General features: G+C 31.0%; 1 protein-coding gene across 1 annotated transcript; it reads right to left on the bottom strand.

Moving 5' to 3' along the window:
* Positions 1 to 5,382: 5,382 nt before the first annotated feature.
* Positions 5,383 to 16,143, bottom strand: LOC124357231. Its single transcript, XM_046808781.1, has 3 exons — positions 15,991 to 16,143; positions 9,883 to 10,378; positions 5,383 to 5,906 (listed from the first exon to the last, which is right to left on the bottom strand). Exons 2-3 carry the CDS (start codon positions 10,357 to 10,359, stop codon positions 5,868 to 5,870), a joined length of 516 nt encoding a protein of 171 aa, XP_046664737.1. The 5' UTR covers positions 10,360 to 10,378; positions 15,991 to 16,143; the 3' UTR covers positions 5,383 to 5,867.
* Between the last annotated feature and the right edge of the window lie 1,871 nt (positions 16,144 to 18,014).

Raw genomic sequence — 18,014 nt, 5'->3', positions numbered from 1 at the left:
CCTTGCTAGGAGTTGACAAAACAGTTATCAATGGCCATTTTCTCTTCAAGTCAGAAATCCCAACACTGAAGCACTGGAAAGTTTTAACAATAAACTAAGTTACCAAGAAAAATGTGTTAATTGGAGGCTTCAGTGAATGTAAGAACAGTTTCTTATGTAAACTGGTAGCAAAGGTTTGGAGGTTCTGTATGTGTGAATTTCGTCATATAAAGATTGGGTAGAATTAGGCTAAGCTAATAGTTTTAAGTTTGCTTAAACACCGCTCTGTTCACAAAAAGGCACCAATAAATTTTGAGATTTATTCCTAAAATTAAACTTGTTAATGATGCTTTGAAATAAATATTTAATATTTCAGATTGTATAACTCATAGTGTAATGAAAACAACAATAATTACACAAAAGCAATGCTTCTGTTTGTCACATAACCTACATATGGTCACCAGGTGGATAATTATTTCACTTATAATAATGGTGGATTATTATAATAATTTATTGTGTACCTTGTAGAAGTGATGCAGTAGTATGTGAAATTTTTACATCTAAATCTCATCATAATAACAGTAGTGAAATTTTTTCCTAAATTAACTTCAGGCAACTTTTAAATATTTTGAAAGATACAGACTTGTCTTTGGTGTATGGTGAGAGAGACGTCAGCATTGGATTTAATTATTTGATTGACATTTAGAAAGATTTTTTTCCCCCCTTTATTACATAAACATGAAGTACAGTAATAGTGTCATACAAAATTCAAAATTGAAAGATAGTATGTCATTAGACAAGTAAAAATGTTAATATATTTTATGTCATTCAATATTAGTGCAGTTCTTTCTCAGCTTGGTGTTGTCAGGAACTCTTCAAGGGTATATATTGGTCTTTTCACTAGGTAGTCTTGAAGTCCTTTCTTGAGTCGATTTCCTGATAGGTTTCTGATGTTTTCTGGGAGCATATTTTTGAGTTTTCTACCAATGTATGATGGATTTTTACCAAAAAGAACAGTGCAGTGTTGAGGCAATATGTATCTGGAAGCATTACGGGTATGGTAGGTGTGGACGTCACTGTTGGTCTGGAGGTTTAGTCAGTCAACATGTATGATTGTTTCAAATATGTAGAGAGCCGTTACAGTTAGTATACCCAGAGACTGGAAGGCTTGTCGGCAGCTTTGAAGTGGTTCCAGTCCAGCTAGAGTCCTAACTGTTTTCTTTTGTAAAATTAGTACTCTATTAAGGTTTCCAGCAGAGCTGCCCCACATAACCAGTCCATATCTGATATGTGATTCCACTAATGTGTTATATGCAGTTTCTGCAGCTTCTTAAGTTCCAATCCATTTGATACGTTTTACTACGTAGAGTGACTGTGCTTGTAACACCGGATGTGGTTGATTGTAACTCCACAACTTGAGATCTCACACGTAGATAGCTTACAAGCCATTTGTTTGAAATATCTCTAATTCCCAGGGTTGAAAGTTTTTTGAGATCAGACTGTGCCCCAAGCAGTCAAAAGCCTTGCTATAATCCAAAAATAGAGTTGTAACATATTTTTCTTCATCAATGCTATCTATGATGGTCTCAACAAGGCTGATGGTAGCAGAGGTTGTTGACCTCTGTTTCTGAAATCCGTGTTGGCAGTCTGTGAGTAGGCTACGGTGTTTGAGATGTTTCATTAGTCTTGTCAGAACTAATTTCTCAATAATTATTGACATTTAGAAATTTGTTTTTTAATTCATTAAAAAAATCATTGGATTTCTAGATTTTTTCAAACATTTGGCGTGCGAAAATTAAAGTATTGACACCATAGATGGCCGTTGAACTGTGTAAAAGGCAAAAGTTTAAGAATTTGCTCTACACTTATTTGCTCTATTTTTACTTTTTGGTATAAAATGTATGAAATGTCTACATATAAATTTTCATCAAAAAATCAAACAAAATTAAAACTTGTATTTAGAAAACACGCAACATTATCACAAATATTTTTAAAATTTTAGTTAAATATAATTATTTTCTACCCCCATTATATACAAATTTAATAACACAAACCAAATACCCATGAAAAATGTATATTAAAAATTGATAAAATATACAATTTCAGAATAATAATGTCCCCAATACTTATACAATTTTTCTCACGTTTGTAGATCAACCATTAAGGCAATTACTACAAAACTAACTAACTTTTCAGGAAGATTCTATGTATAAATACATACCTAGCTTCTGTAGGTGAAATGTATTTCTTAAATATCCATAAAAACAATAAAAATATTCATAATTTTGTAAATGATAGAATTTGAAAGCAAGAATTAACTTTTTTAACAATCACTTCATGACATGGCAAGTCATTTAGTGTAAACACATGTTTGGTGCATTCTGTAAGCAAATAATTTTAAAATATACAAGTTTACATTATTTTTATATAAACATCACTGACTTCCTGTTCACATCGTGTCGAAATATTACTTACACAACTAATGTCTTAAAATACTATGACTTTGATATCAATTATGACACTAGACACATTCTTTAACAAGCAATGCTTACATTAATTTTAATGACGAAACTTTTTAATCAGTGAGTAACCTGACAGTGTTGTGGACAGTTGGCATTCGCTGTAGCTACTCCAGCGCAGGTACCCAGTCGAATGATCAGCACCAAAATGGGGGTGATGTTCAACGTTGATCAAAAAAAGGCCCAATGATTTAAAACTTCAAAGATTTCTTCATAACTTTCGTTTGAAATTAAAAAAAGGATATGCAGGAACAAAAACTAATTACTGCTATAACTTGTTTGAGCAGAATATGAAAGATATGAAAAAAACAATGGCAAACTATTAATAGTGTTCTAGGTATTCAACGTAAAAGGGTGAAATTTCTAGTATCCACTCAAATCTAACAGAGCTGTTTTAGTAACTGGGGATTATTACATTGTGGTAGAATGTAATGATTTTTTTTTAATATTGTTAATGTGATTATGCCTGACAGGGAGACTTTTTTGATGGAATTATTTATATAGGTTTAATGAGTTGTTTCCTTCTCAAATTGAAAATAAAACGTTTTTCTGTTATCCAAATTGTGCTGAAGAAGTTCTGTGTATTATTAATTATTAACAAGTTTTCTGGCAACAAATCTCCTGGATTAGATGGAATTTCAGCAAATGTTGCTAAAAGAATAGGAAGTTTTATATCACTAGTAATATCTCACTTAATAAATCTTAGTTTTGAAACAGGTTGTTTTCCAAATGCTCTCTAGGGGGCTTTAGTGATTCCATTACATAAAAAAGGAAATAACTCTGATTTAAATAACTATCCTCAGATTTCACTTCTTTCTGTTTTCTAAAATATTTAAAAAGTAATAAGATTATTAAAATTTCTGAAATAAAATAACTTTTTTTGTAAAAAACGGTTTGGATTTATGGTGGATAAGTTAACTGGAGATGCCAAGTTATAATTTTGTTGTTCCATTTTTGAAGGCCTAAACAAAAATTAATCAGTCAGTGGAATTTTTGTTGACACAACAAAAGCGTTCGACTCAGTAAATCATGAAATGTTGTGCAGTATACTTTGGAGAGCGGGTATCAGGGGAGTTCCTTCAAACTGGTTTAAGAGTTATTTGAGCAACGGTTTCCAATATGTTAAGTTTAGAAATTTAATTAGTAATACTCTCCCTATTACGCTAGAAGTTCAACAAGGATCTGTATTGGGACCAGTTTATTTTTTATTTATATTAACAGCCTCTGCAAAGGAACTTTTTCCAGGGTCTTTGTCTTGTTTTGCTCATGATACGGCAATATGCTACCGTGCTGAAAATCAAGATGATCTCATTATAAGTATTAAAAATGACCTAGATAAACTAAAGATCTGGTTTACCTTGAGTAAAATGGTTTTGAGCACAAAGACAAATTTAATTTACTTTTCTCTCAGTGATAAACACAAAGGAAATGTGAATTTTTTAAATGTAAATCCTGCATTCTTGCACGAAACAAAACGTGTATAGAGTGTATTAATATTGAACAAGTTAACCAAATAAAATATCTGGGAATTCTGTTAGACAAAAGGCATAATTGAAAAGATCATGTTTCAATAATTGAAGGATATCTATACGGAGATCTTAGAAAGTTTTATCATTTGAAATTTGTATGTCCATTACTGGTTTTAAGAACTGGTTCCTTGGTAAATACAAAATTGCAGTTTGGGTTATCTTGCTGGGGCAGGACTTACTATTCAACTCTTTATCCCTTAATGATCTGCCAAAATAAAATAATTATAGTTATGACCGGAGCAAGGACGCGTGATTCGTCTTTTCCTTCGTACGTGTCTCTAAAACATTTTCCACTTCGATATATTTATATATATCGAGTTCTTAGAAGTTTTACTCAAGAGGAGGGCATTTACGGATTAACCTTTACGTATTTTCAGAATGATTACAAAATTTAAACTGTGCGTCCATTCCATCTCCAAGTGTAGAAGCTTATAAACAATTCTACACATTTTCTGCTCCAAAATTATTTAACTATATGCCTATTTCAGTATCTTGTTCCTTAACTGATGGTTCTTTCTTTAAAAATCTGAAGGCTTGGCTGTTGACAAATGTAACGTGAACATTTTTTTGACTGATATGTTCTATTTATGTTATATCTTTTAATCTTGCATTACTAGATTATAGCTATACTTTCATTATTACTACTCCTCCTGATGCTAATTAATATTAAAATTTTAGTACACTTGTCATGTATATTTTTATGATTTAAACAGATGTTTTTGAATTAACATTTTTTTATTACTAATTTTTAAGTTTCTTTTGTTTATGTGTGTGTATATATGTATATGTATGTATGTATGTAGGTGTATGTGTGGATATATGTATCCTTAAATTGGTTATTTGGATGTATATATCAGGGTTTTTATCTGAATTATTTTTGCAAGTCTTATACTGTGTCAAGTTGTGTCTAGAGTCTGATAAAATGTTAAACAAGGTATTAATGTATATTTAGTATCCTTGGTTTTTGTCTATGGTTGTCTTCTTGGGGTTTTGTTGGGAGTTGCTGGCACATTGCATATTATAATAACCTGTTACCACCTCTACACAGCAATATGCTAGAGGTGGATGTCTAATATATATGAGTAACATTATATTACTTTTTCATACAACATCATTCTGTATGAGCGTGTGTTGTATTTAGTACCTTACATTTGATTATTAATTATGCATGTACAATTTGGAAATGAAGTATTTATTTATTGTATACCTAATGATTTTGTATGTCAGCTTGTATAGAACAATGTCTAAATGAGAAATTCTATCTGTATTTAATAGAAAGAACACAAATAAAAATTAAAAGTGTTAACCACTAATATAAATGCTCAGAAATGGATTCTGGATAATTGAAACAGCTATTAAGAATAATGACTACAATTTATTCCAGAGGCTTTACATTATGATTGGAATGTAAAATTGGTTATGTACTTTAAAATATTATCTAAAATGTTATTACAATCTCAATATAACTTATAAATCAAAGATAATACAATTATTTAATACAAACATCTTTAAATATTTTTGTAATATAACAGTAAGTACTGAAATGCATAAAAATGTTAATAAGAAACTACAAAATGTAATAAATCAAGTAACTTCTATTGCATATTTATTCATGAACATGTTATAATTATTATTTGTAAATTTGATACAAATTTGTAATATAACCCTCTGTACCCCTGGTGACGATTCTACTATACAGTGAATGTGTCTTGTAACATACACCAGATCGCCAACTGGAGTTCAGGGGGTAGTAGTATATAAAAAAAAAACACTTAAATAAAAATTTACAAATAAAACACATTATTGATGATTAATTACAATAAAGACATGCCAATTCTTCTTAGGCCTTGAAAGCTGCAGGTGTCATTGAGGGCCCCATCTGAAAAACATGAGCAATTTTATGTGTTTGTATGTAGTTGAAATACTAAACTTGTTTTGCTACAATTAAGTCTACAGATATAACTAACTAAAACTATTTTATTTGACCCATTGGCCTATACATCCATAATCACTTCTTCAACAGCTGTATCTAACGCTTTACACCATGCAGTTCAAGTTTATCCACTAGATAATAGGGGCATTCACTTTTAATTGTTTGTACTGCATTTGTGTAAAATTGGAGAATAAATATCGAAATATTTTACTGTGGATTTAGGCAGTATTTGGTGTTGGTCTTTTGTGTTGTTTATGCTGAAATGTGTATAGAAATATTATGTAAGAGATATAATTCCATAATAATCAAATTAATTAAATGTTATGTTATTAAAATATTCCAAACATTACTTTATGGCCTATTTAAAAGCAAATATTTCTTGTAGCCTACAAGATTAAATGCATGCAAACTTCAGGTCAGAGCCTTTGCATTCACCCACAGCAGACAACATCCTTGCCCAGAGTGGGGTGTCTAATAGATTGATGTTTACAATTTTCAATTTTGATATAAGGATAGTAGAGGTGGAGTTTCACATCAAATTTCATTCCTTAATGTTTACTCATTTGAAATCTATTGTGTATACTAAGAGACCACACAGACAGAAGTCTGGTGTCATTATCAACTGGTAAGACTGGGAGAGACTTTGCTAAACACTCAGCCAACTATACTTCATAGTAACTAATTAAAAATCTATGAATATGTTTAATTCTTTGAGTGCCCAGCACTTTTGAGGAGTGGCCCTGTCAGCACCAATCATTTATGACAGGTCACCTATCTCAGTGCCAAGCACTCATTTGATGTTTACAGTGTTTAGCCAAATAATGCATAACTTTAAAAAATAAACACAATAAAACGTTTTATTTTATAACTAAGTTTTTATTTTTTTTATATTTAACATTTGTGTAGCGTTCCACAAAATAATACACAATTTTTTTAAATAAAGATAATGGGATCATTTTTGTTTTATTGTTTAGGAGGAAAAGTACAATATGACTTATAATATTTATTTGGATGGTAAAATCTGTTTACATTTTTAAATTAAAACGTTATGCAACATAATTTTATTTCTTAATTATTTACGTGTTGAAAAAGAAAAGTTTTTAAATTTTGTATATTAATACATTTGTATGCAAATGTTGTTGTTTTTACCTATGTAAGTAGGAACAAGTATAACTTACTAAGATTAAAAAACTAAGTATCTGTAATACAGAGTATAACTTTTCTTATATTATGTTAGTACAAAATATTTAACATCTGCACTTGTATCAAAGTTGTCTCTCATATATAGCAAATAGCTTTTGCAAGTCACAAATCAAATCAATATAGATAGTCCATGTTTATTTGATTTATTATTCATAAAATGGACAAAGTACAATGCTATATGTCAACATTTAACCCTTTGAGTGCCCCAGCATTTTGCTATATGGTATGCATACAATGCTGAGCGAAAATGCCTGATTCTGCAAGGGTCTGGATACAAATTCATAACAAATTTATTTATTGGTATAATGTCTTAGATTTTTGTTTTTTTTTTAGATAAGTATATTTTCTTTATACATATAATACATTGATCACTTATTTAACGTTTTTATACAAATAAAAAAAATCATTAACAAAAACTTTATGAGCAAAAATATTTAGTTTTTTTATTTTGACACAACTTAGTGTTATTGAAATATTTTATTTTTTCACTTTCAGTTATTCTATCTTATACTCCATTTAATTCTTTACAAAAAGACATATAAACATTTGTTTATACTTATAAATAAAGTTTGGAAAATAAATATGAAAATATGAACCACTACAAAACTAGAAATGTTCTAACCTAACCTAACACTCTGTGTATTGTCTACACTGATAATGCTTAAATCTAATGCCTGCAATACTAGATCTTCATTGTCAGCAATGTTTTTACGACTCATTGTTTATAAATATCACTGAACAAACACAAAAAACATTAAAACTATACAAACGTATTTAGTAAAGTACTCAATGCTTACGGCCGCCGTAACTCGCGGCCAAGTCATTGTTCTACTTACACACAAACTAGAACAACATACACAAACTAAATAATTTGAAGATACTAACACTAGAAACCCATTTACACTTAAAAACTTTCAATATCATTAGTGAAATAAACAGCAGCGCAAACAAAACACGTGAAGGCTCGTCTGCGTAGCGGTCGATTCTAAACTCGACTGACGTAAAAATCAGAATCTAACCAGAATGCAACAAAACCTACATCAAAGTTACGTTGAAGCCTTTGGAATGCGAATGTATAGTCATTGAGCCAATTTAGATAAATACTATTATAAAATATACGCGTTACTGCAGAAGTCGCTAACAGCGATTCTGGCATTTCTTGCATATAATGCGGGATCGCTGACAGCGGTGTTCCGGCACTTAAAGGGTTAATAACAGAATAATAAATATTCAAAAAGCCAATCTAATCAGCCTTCTGCATCTTTCGGAAAAAATCTGTGAGCTGATCTCATCTGCCCTAGGCACTATTTGGGAATACCTGTGGACTGATCTCATCGGCTCTTGGCACTCAAAGAGTTAAAGCCCACTTTCTAAATCTTTAGTATACAAAAAGAATGAACCAACAAAAACTTTATTATCAAGTGACAAACATCTTTTGATTTTCAGGTCACAAAAGGTATTCCCTGTGTTAACAACAAAACGTATGCAAATACTCGTACAAAGTGTTTACTAATAAAAGTAGTAAATTGTATATTGCAATTGTATCAATATTGTACGAGGACTATCCAGATAGTAACAGACGTTTTGAAATGGCGCAACAATGGGCAGGACTAGCACCACCATCTTCACGTCAGTGTTCCTACACTTAACACCCAATCAGCCGTGGTAGACCATGTCAAAACGTTTATTACTTTCTGGACAGCCATCATTCTTAACATACAAAAATGAATTACCAAACAAGATCCACATGCTGGATCCATCCCACTTCTCATCTGTAATCTCAGTCAACATTTGAAAGTAATTAAAAAAAAAAACTGATAAAGCTTGATTAAAACTTTTTATAAAAGCAACCAATCCAACAAAGCAACTTCATTACATTGATTGATAATGTTAACCTGTAAGTAACTCAAATTTTAACCCTTTACACGTAGACAGAAATATGATTTCGTCTCAGAAATTGGCGGGAGAGGCTTTGCTAAACGTTCAGCTAACAAATGTGTGAGGTTTAATTTATAGAATTAGTTTATCCATTTAATATTATACAGAGCTACTTGATTTATTATTTACTAAAAATATCATAATCTAAGAGTTTTGCATGCTGTGTAACTCAAACTTGTAGAGAATGTTATTTTGAAAACAAAGGTGAAAGATTAAATACGTTAGAACACTACTGACTGGCTAAAACAGTTTGAATGAAATGCTAGTTTCAATTGTTAGGAAAAAATCCCCTCCCCCTCCAAAGGCCTAAAACAGAACAATGTTTTTTAGATTTTAGGCAAATTAAAACCTATTGGAAAACTCAAGTTAAGTATTAAAACTTAGCTCATTTTTCAGCCAACTGTAGCTGATCAAAACATACAAGTATTTTATTGAATAAAAAATCAGACAGATCACAAAACACTTTTACACATTGAACAAAGTATTTGTTGATTGTACAGCTTACCACTTTTATCCAACAGTCAATTTTCAATTAATAGAAAATTAATTAGTCTTTCTATCAAATCACAGACGGAAAAACACATGGGCGGGCAGATAAAAAACAATATTTTAAGGACCTATCAAGTCTCTAATAAATAAGAACCCTGCTAATTAAATACAGTATCTGTATTGAGACCGTAAGCCAAGTAATTACACAACTTACAAATCATGGTCTCCGTTGAGATCATACTTTGTACAGATATTGTAACAAACATATACTAAACCGAACAATAATAATTACCTGTAAAAATCTCATGTTTTCCTTAATAAGATAAGCTAGTCTCCTGTGGAGCTGTTCATTCTCAGTTTTCAAGGTAGACATCCGCACTTTATAAAATTCTAACATTTTCTTATCTTCCTCTGTCATATTGAATGATATAATAATGTCTTTTTGAGGAGACTCATCATCATGACTGTTATATCTTTGTCTATCTCCAAACTTCCTTATATAGTTCTGACGGTATTTCTCTCTCGCAATTCTTCTTTTGTCACGTATTTGCTTGAAGAATGCCTTCCTCTTCAACCTTTCTTCTTCAGTATATTTGCCTTTTCCTTGGTCATCAGTCTTGGCACCTTCATCCCCATTCTCTACCGAAGGTTCAACTTTTGCTTCTGTAGTTGCAGTTTCTTTAACAGATGTAGCTTCCATTGGAGTGTTGGTTTCAGAGGTGTTTGCAACAGCCACTTCTTCCATGGGTACATCACTTGCTTCAGCCATATCTATTTAGCGAAACTCTGTAACAATTAATAAAAAAAAACCATTATATACTACTTTTTTATTCTAAAAATATTGTATAGTGATACATTTTTCTAATAAATCTGAACATTTTGTACCTGTTATTCTACTTAAAATTGTATAGGTTTTGTATTAAAAGTGTATTGTTCAGGTATATCCAATAATGGGTACACTATGATACAGGAGCAGTTGTCATTTGATGTTGATTGAACACGTCAAAACTTCAATACAGTAGTAATAGTGTGTCATTAATACTCAGGTGGTGAGTGAAATACCTGTATTGACTGGTCTATTGGGAATCAAGTCATCTCATTCTACATTCTCATTCAGGTAAATCAGTAGCCTATTGTGGGCTCAGTATACACCCCCAACCAAAGAAAGAAATAGACTGGGTAATGGTGGGCTGCATGTGGAACCAGGTCAGAGCGGTTTCACTAATTGGTGAATCATACTGTACAGAACATTTCAATTTCAATTTCACTGTACATTACTACAGTATACTTTATTGTGTACACTTCAACAATGTTACTTCTTACAAAAAATAATAAAAGTAAATTTGCAGTATTTTGAATTGGCAGACTCAGGCATGGTGAGAGGCCAATTCCAACCTATTTGTATCCAAACTACATTGTTAATGTAATGAAGATAACAGTTTTGTATTCATGTTTCTTCCAACATCTTTCTCACTGACAAAAATCACCAGGAAAAGTAAACAATAACTTTCTCACAGGACATTTTTACATTTTGTGGTTAAGTTTGTAACAAAATTAAAAGTTAAATGTTTTTTTCTGTTCTTTTATAATAAGAAACTTAGAAATTGCACTTAGTCCTAAAAGGACCTTTGCGCTGCTTCTGGAGTGATAGGATTTTCTGGATGGGCAAGGTTTGTGGTTGGGGCCGACTCCTATCAAGATCTATGAGGAAGGATTTTAAGCATTAATCTCTGACATGTCTCCTTAGAAGAAGGAGAGGCCAGCTTCTTCAATCAAAGTGAGCAGGGGAGTGGCAACTTTTTTAATGTTTTGGCAACTTAACAAATGAGAACGCCCAGTTTATTATTTTGTTTGGTTTGTGGTGTACACCTATCACAGCTGTCCTTTCCTGTTTGTTTCTTTTTATTCATATTAGAATATGGAGATCTATACAAAATTATTCCTCTGCTAGTACTCAGTCATTTAAAAATCAAGAATCAAAAAACTCACTTACCTTGTAAATTGAAGTATTCTTAAATTTATTTTTGCAAAGATATATTTATATCATCATTGTTGTGCTTTTATCATTTTAATGTGGAATTAATTAACTAATATTAACTCCAACAAAATCAGTAAAAAGCACCCTGACATTTTGGGTAAAATTGATTGCTTGTGTTAATAAATTAAAATAAACTTTATTTTTAAAATAAGGTTGCAGTAAGCTATCATAAGAGGCCACCAAAACATTGAATCATCGATCTATTACAATCATCTAAACTACAACAAATTAGGCTAAATATAATCAAAATGTCAAACCAAATATCAAAATTTAAATTATAGGTATTTCTGATTATAAAACCTAATGATCGTAATGTTAATTGTGTTTATATCAATGTAGTCGCTCTCTGAGCTAGGATGTGTCTGATTTGGGTTCAATGCAAAACCTCCCTGTTATAGTTATGTTACATATAAAAAAAATATCATTTAATTATTAATTTAAAATATGCATGTGTGGGCCACTTATTATCAGAATAACAAACAAAGCATTGATTTGATTCTAACTATATGTGTCTTATAGCTGTTTTAAAATATTCTCCAATGGTTCAGCATCATTTATCACCACTTAACACTCCTACTGGCCATCATCGCCAATTTTTGTTATCTCTTCAGATGAACATGATTTTAAATTCCAGAAGTCAAGTCTGTGACAGTATCAGGTTCCAGACACTGCATGTAAGAGGAAGCACAGAACTGGAGCTAAACTAAACATTTACATTGAATCAACCCTTCCCACGATAGCTACGTTATGCTTATATCGTATACTAGACTATCAATCGATATTAAAGTATCTATAGTCCTATATATATGTTTGAAATTGAAATATGAATTTTATATTTAAAGTGATAATATTATAAATAATGAATGGACCAGAACGATCAAACAATTTTTTTTATAGGAAAACTCATAAATAATTAAGATATGATAAAAAAAAATTTGGAATAGAAAAATAAATGATAACATTACAATAATTAATTAGAATAGGAAATAGAACCTTGTCAAACTGTCTATATTTTCTCCTGGGTAGCAATTTTTAACTGCTTTTAGGAAATGGTTGAACACGTCTTCTTCAAAAAATCGTACCTCTCTTCTATATAAATATTCACAGAGATGATCTACGAGAATGAGATATACAGAATAAGGTATACCACTTTTAAAATATAGTGTTTTTACACGTCCTCTCCACAAGCTTTCAACTGTCTTGAGTGTTGGCACCAGTTGCCGGGTCTAAAAAGTTTTTGCTATGATTGATGGTAAAATGGGCAAAACCATTCTATACCTACCACCACATTTTTGTCCTTCTAGTACGGTTTCAATTAAACTTAAAATCCGGGTTCCTTCTTAACCTCCCTTTGTTATATTTTCGTTTTCCAATTTTTTCATTCATCAATTTCCACCACCACTCCAGGACCTCCAAGCTTTTCTTCCATATTAAACTGTTTATCAATCCATTCAAAACAAACCTCCCTACAAAACGACAGCCAGTCAGACATCGTACTTCTTGATGTGCTGAGTAAATCCAAACTATACTCAAGAATTAAAAAATTAGTTTGGCTTATTTTTGGAAATAAGTACATCAAACTCACAATGTTGCGCAGTCCAAATTTTGATCCTTCAACAAAACTATTCTTGAGTACATTTTTACGATAATTATGTCCACTATTACCTATTTTTTTGCATGACCGTATTTGCTCCTCCCACAATTAAATTTGTTTCTTTCCTACAAATTTCACATAATGGGTTTTTTTGGTACTAGTCCAACATGAAGGAAACAGGATTTTTCCAGGCATGTACCATCGTTAAATGATACAAAAAAATCTGTAAGTTAACACTACATTTGAGATCTGCAATCCGATCTCTTCTTCAAGTAAATAACTGACCTAACAGATCTTGTCCAACATCTTGAAGCCATGAAAAAAATGACATCATCTTTTAAAGCAATGTTGTATAATTTTCTAAAATTGACTGCCATTTTTAATAATACAAAGTCAATTATGTAAAATTCAAATATTACATGTATTATCTGAAAGTGTTTACAGCTGTTGAAATACATTATTTAACCCTCCAACTGTTAATCGACAAAATGTTAATCGGTCAAACATTCCCTTGTTTGTATATTATTTTTTACAATATACTCCGGCAACGTATCAATTTAATTCATGCACCATTGGATTCAGGAAGAAAAATGCTAGGGGACAGATAAGTTTTATTCCTCTTTGTATTATGGTTATGACGTAACAAGCTTGTTATTTTGAACGTAAAAGAAAACGCGATGCCGTTTGTTGTGACCGCCATGTTGACGCGGCCGTTCGGTATCACTTTCGTGCCGAGCTGTGGATATTTGTAAGTTTTAATAGTTTTATGCGTGTTTTAGTGTCGTATTTAATGTGTAGTGTGTTGTTGGATGTCGTAGTAGTGTAAACATATATATATATATATATATATATTTTAGAATAAATCAATTTCTATTTACTGAAATATGTTTAAGAAATTATCGGCTCTGTGTAGGCTATGGCAAAATGACTTGGCTAAAATTCATTTCACATAGTTTGTTATTTTTTTCACTTACTAAACGTTATTTATAGCACTCTTTTAGCTCTGAAGTAAATATTAAGTTTTGGTAAATAGATAGTTTTCACAATAAAATATATATTTCCTGTAATTTCTTTGGTTATATATAATAACTGTTTGGGTTATTCTATAATTTTTCTATATATTTAGTTATATTTATAGTTTGCTAACTACATAATATATTTCCTATTACTTATAAACCATAAATTTATAAATTTTGATATAGTACAAACTTTAGAAACCATTTTATTTTTGCTGAATAAAAATTTTTTGCAAAATTTTTTAATAATGGCAAAATGTAACTTTTTTTTACTTTTCAAGAAATAATTTTAGTACTGTACATTCTATTTTATTCTAAGTAAGAAAATATGCAATATAACATGTATTCATAGATAAATGTATTAGCAAAACTTGTTTTACCATTACCAAAGTCTTACATGTACACCAGATTTTCAAAATTATGCGCATCGCTGCTTTTTGTTCTATAGCTTTATGATGCTTTCATAAATGTGTATAATGTTTATGTTTTTCTGAAACTAGATAAAATTTGACACAGAATGGCTATTTAATTTTTAAATATATCTCACTATAACTTCATTTGCTAGGTATGGTCCCCTCCAAATTTAAGAAATATTTTTCGTAAATTTTATATTTGATTAAAAAGTTTTTATTAAAAAATTTTGTATGATTAATATTACAATATAGTGTAATTCTACGTTTAATCCTGAACACAAAAATATATACTTTTATTTTATATTTTTAATAATTTTTTTAAAAAAACCTTGCACGAAGCTCCAAAACAGCCCGACACTACAGGATGAAATGACCGCCAGTTCTATGGTTAAGTTAATTGTAAAAAATATTAATCAGTATCGATTGATTATACAATGGTTCTAATTAAGTAATATCGTTTGCCAATTTCAATATAATGAACCGGGTCCGGTTTTGTACTCTACCCGTTTTTATATTCGATAGTTTAGATATTTCTAAACGATAATTCATTTGATTGATATGGTGGCTGCTTATTAAACTGTTACCAATATATGTAAACAATGTTACCAGTCTAGCCTTACGATGTGTTGAGGATAATCACATGACCAACATGGAAGGGCTTACAACACAAAACAAGCACTATCTACTACTGTAATGAAAACTCACATATCTTAACTACCCAACTGTCAGATCTATTCAATGGGTAAACAGCCTTCCTGAGAGTATGCTATTGGTGTAATTTAGCTGCTGTTATTGTAGGTAAAGTAATGAAAACTCACATAACCTGACTGTCACCAAGAGACAACCTGCCTATCCTTATTAACTGCCATAACTTCCTTATTTCATTTTTTCTTTCCTTAAATGTTTCTTTCCATATATAAAGCAAACAATATGGTATCTCTGAACTATAACAAGATACAAACTAAGCTAATCAACACATTTTTCTTTTCAAATAATAAGTAGAACCACCAGAACAGTTTCAGCAAAAGCTACGAACACAACACAGGCTAGGACTGAACCAAAGATTATCTTCTAAAATTAATCATTAAAGAATTCTAGCTACATAAATATCAGTCACTTCATTCGAAATATAACTATTTATGGTCAATAAAACAAGTTGAATGTTACATTTCATTATTAAATCAAGACCGGCAATTAATATAAAACTGTGTAACGATGTAAGGCCTATGTGAATTTTCCTAAAGCAAAACTGGGGAAAAAATAAAACTGATAAATATTACAAAATTGAATTAAGATACAATTCATAAAAATTGTTTTAATTGTATACTAGAGACATACCTTCAGAAACACAAACGCTCAATTTGCTTGATTAATTTACAAACTCAGTACAAAGCCAACCTAAAAAGCACCGAAATCAACAAAAACAGTCAAACACAAACCACTAAACCAGCCAGACAAGACAACAGACAACCAGCCCCAGACTTGCTACTTCCTCTCTTCTCTTGCTACTTCTATCAAAGGTAACTAAAACAAAAATATTCAGCTAACAGCACTGCTCTGCTTAGCAGTCTTTCTCTTAACAATCTTTATTATGAAACAGAACGATACATCTTATCTGTATTATAAACAGATCAAACAAAAAACTATGAAGTAAATTAATACTGCAGGAACAAAATTATTGGGGCCGCTTCGTCGGAATACACCCAGTAACCTAAATGTAAGAATAAACATTATACTTTGATTTCAAAGTTAACTAAAATTATATTTTTACAAATGTCATCCAATAAGTTTAGCACGCTCAGAGAAAGTCCGTTTCATGCGTCGACTTGAAATTGGCTCCAGTCGCAAGTACTCCAGTAACACGTTTGAATTCTAAAATATCCCTAGACCTTCTCCAAATAAACCAATTGAATCAAGTTCTAATTTTTATACATCCAGGAATTTGGAATGTATCATGGCCAATTCATTGCAATTAATTGTTAATAGTTCTTTTTTATTTTAATGTTCTTTATCTTACCACAAGAAATGAAGCGTTCGAAAATTGGACAAAGCATACATTTTTAGTGGTCTCAGATGTATTTGTATACATCATTGTGTGCAATAGAAAAGATAAACTTTGTCACGCTTGTGTTTACGTTGATTCATATATACGTCCTATATAAGTCCTGTGTTAATTTCTTATGGAGATACATATTTAAGTAATTGCCTCAATCATCAAGCATTACATGAGATTAAGGGGTTTTATTGCAATTTCCAGTGGCGTAACCCATTTTATCCAAGAAAATGCCTTAGGATAGGAGTAGCTTAGGAAATAGCTTTTGGTAGGAGTTAGAGTAAATATTCAAACTTTAAAAATTTGACAAAATTGTAACACCAGTTTGTAATGTTGCTGCTTCATCTATGGCATAGTTTTGAGTAATGATAGATGTGTCATTATCATATAGAGCAAGAGAAGTTTGGGGATAATCTTGTATGTCAGATATAAAAACATTAAAAAGCAAAGGCCGCAATATCAATCTTGAGGAACCCGTGGTCTTACTGGACGAACTGTTTAAAACTAAAAGCATGCACTAAAGTTTGAAGGAAAGAATGCAATCAATAAAATAATATTATAAAAGAACTCTACAAAGGAAACCCAAATCGGTTAATGTATGAAGTAAGCCACCATACCATTTGCAACTTAGAAATTGACGAAAGGATTCTGATAGTTATTAGAGGAATCTTTAGGTCTGTTGGTCTTTTAGAGGTCAGAAATTTCAGCATGCTTGCAAACTTGAGAAAACATCACAGTAAAATGTATGCATTGAAAGTGAATGCCAATAACGAGAGAGATTTGTATGTTCAATTCTTTAAGACTAAATTCAAAATCAAATCATACCCAGGAGTCATCGATTGAGAGCGTCATAATAAAATTTCTTATTTAAGATTGTGATGTATATTTTATAGGTTGCGCAACACCACTAGGAATTGCATTAAAAACTTCAACATTTCCTGTAGTTTTTAGGTCAGCTACCTCATTAGAACTGAACGCTTGATCAAAACTGTCAGCAAGTGCATTGCATTTCTGTAGCTATATCACTCCCATTTACCAAACCGTTCAAGGAATGGTATTATTGTTGGAGATCACAAAATGAACGCCACGTAATCAAAATCACTCGGATCGATATAAAATACATAGGATTTGTACAAATTAATCCAATATTCATCAAGTTCACGTTTTACAACACGATAGGTTCGTTCAATCCTCATTATCATAGTATATCATATATACTCTGCCATTTTCACCTCACTTTATTTCTTTTATCAATCGCAAGATTCTCATCTGAGGATGTAGGACATTTGTGTAATTTTAGAGGAGACGTT

Source organism: Homalodisca vitripennis, chromosome 3 (assembly GCF_021130785.1).
Source record: "Homalodisca vitripennis isolate AUS2020 chromosome 3, UT_GWSS_2.1, whole genome shotgun sequence".
Lineage (NCBI taxonomy): Eukaryota > Metazoa > Arthropoda > Insecta > Hemiptera > Cicadellidae > Homalodisca > Homalodisca vitripennis.
Note: the sequence above shows the minus strand (reverse complement) of the source record. Positions and strands in the feature narration are given on the sequence as shown.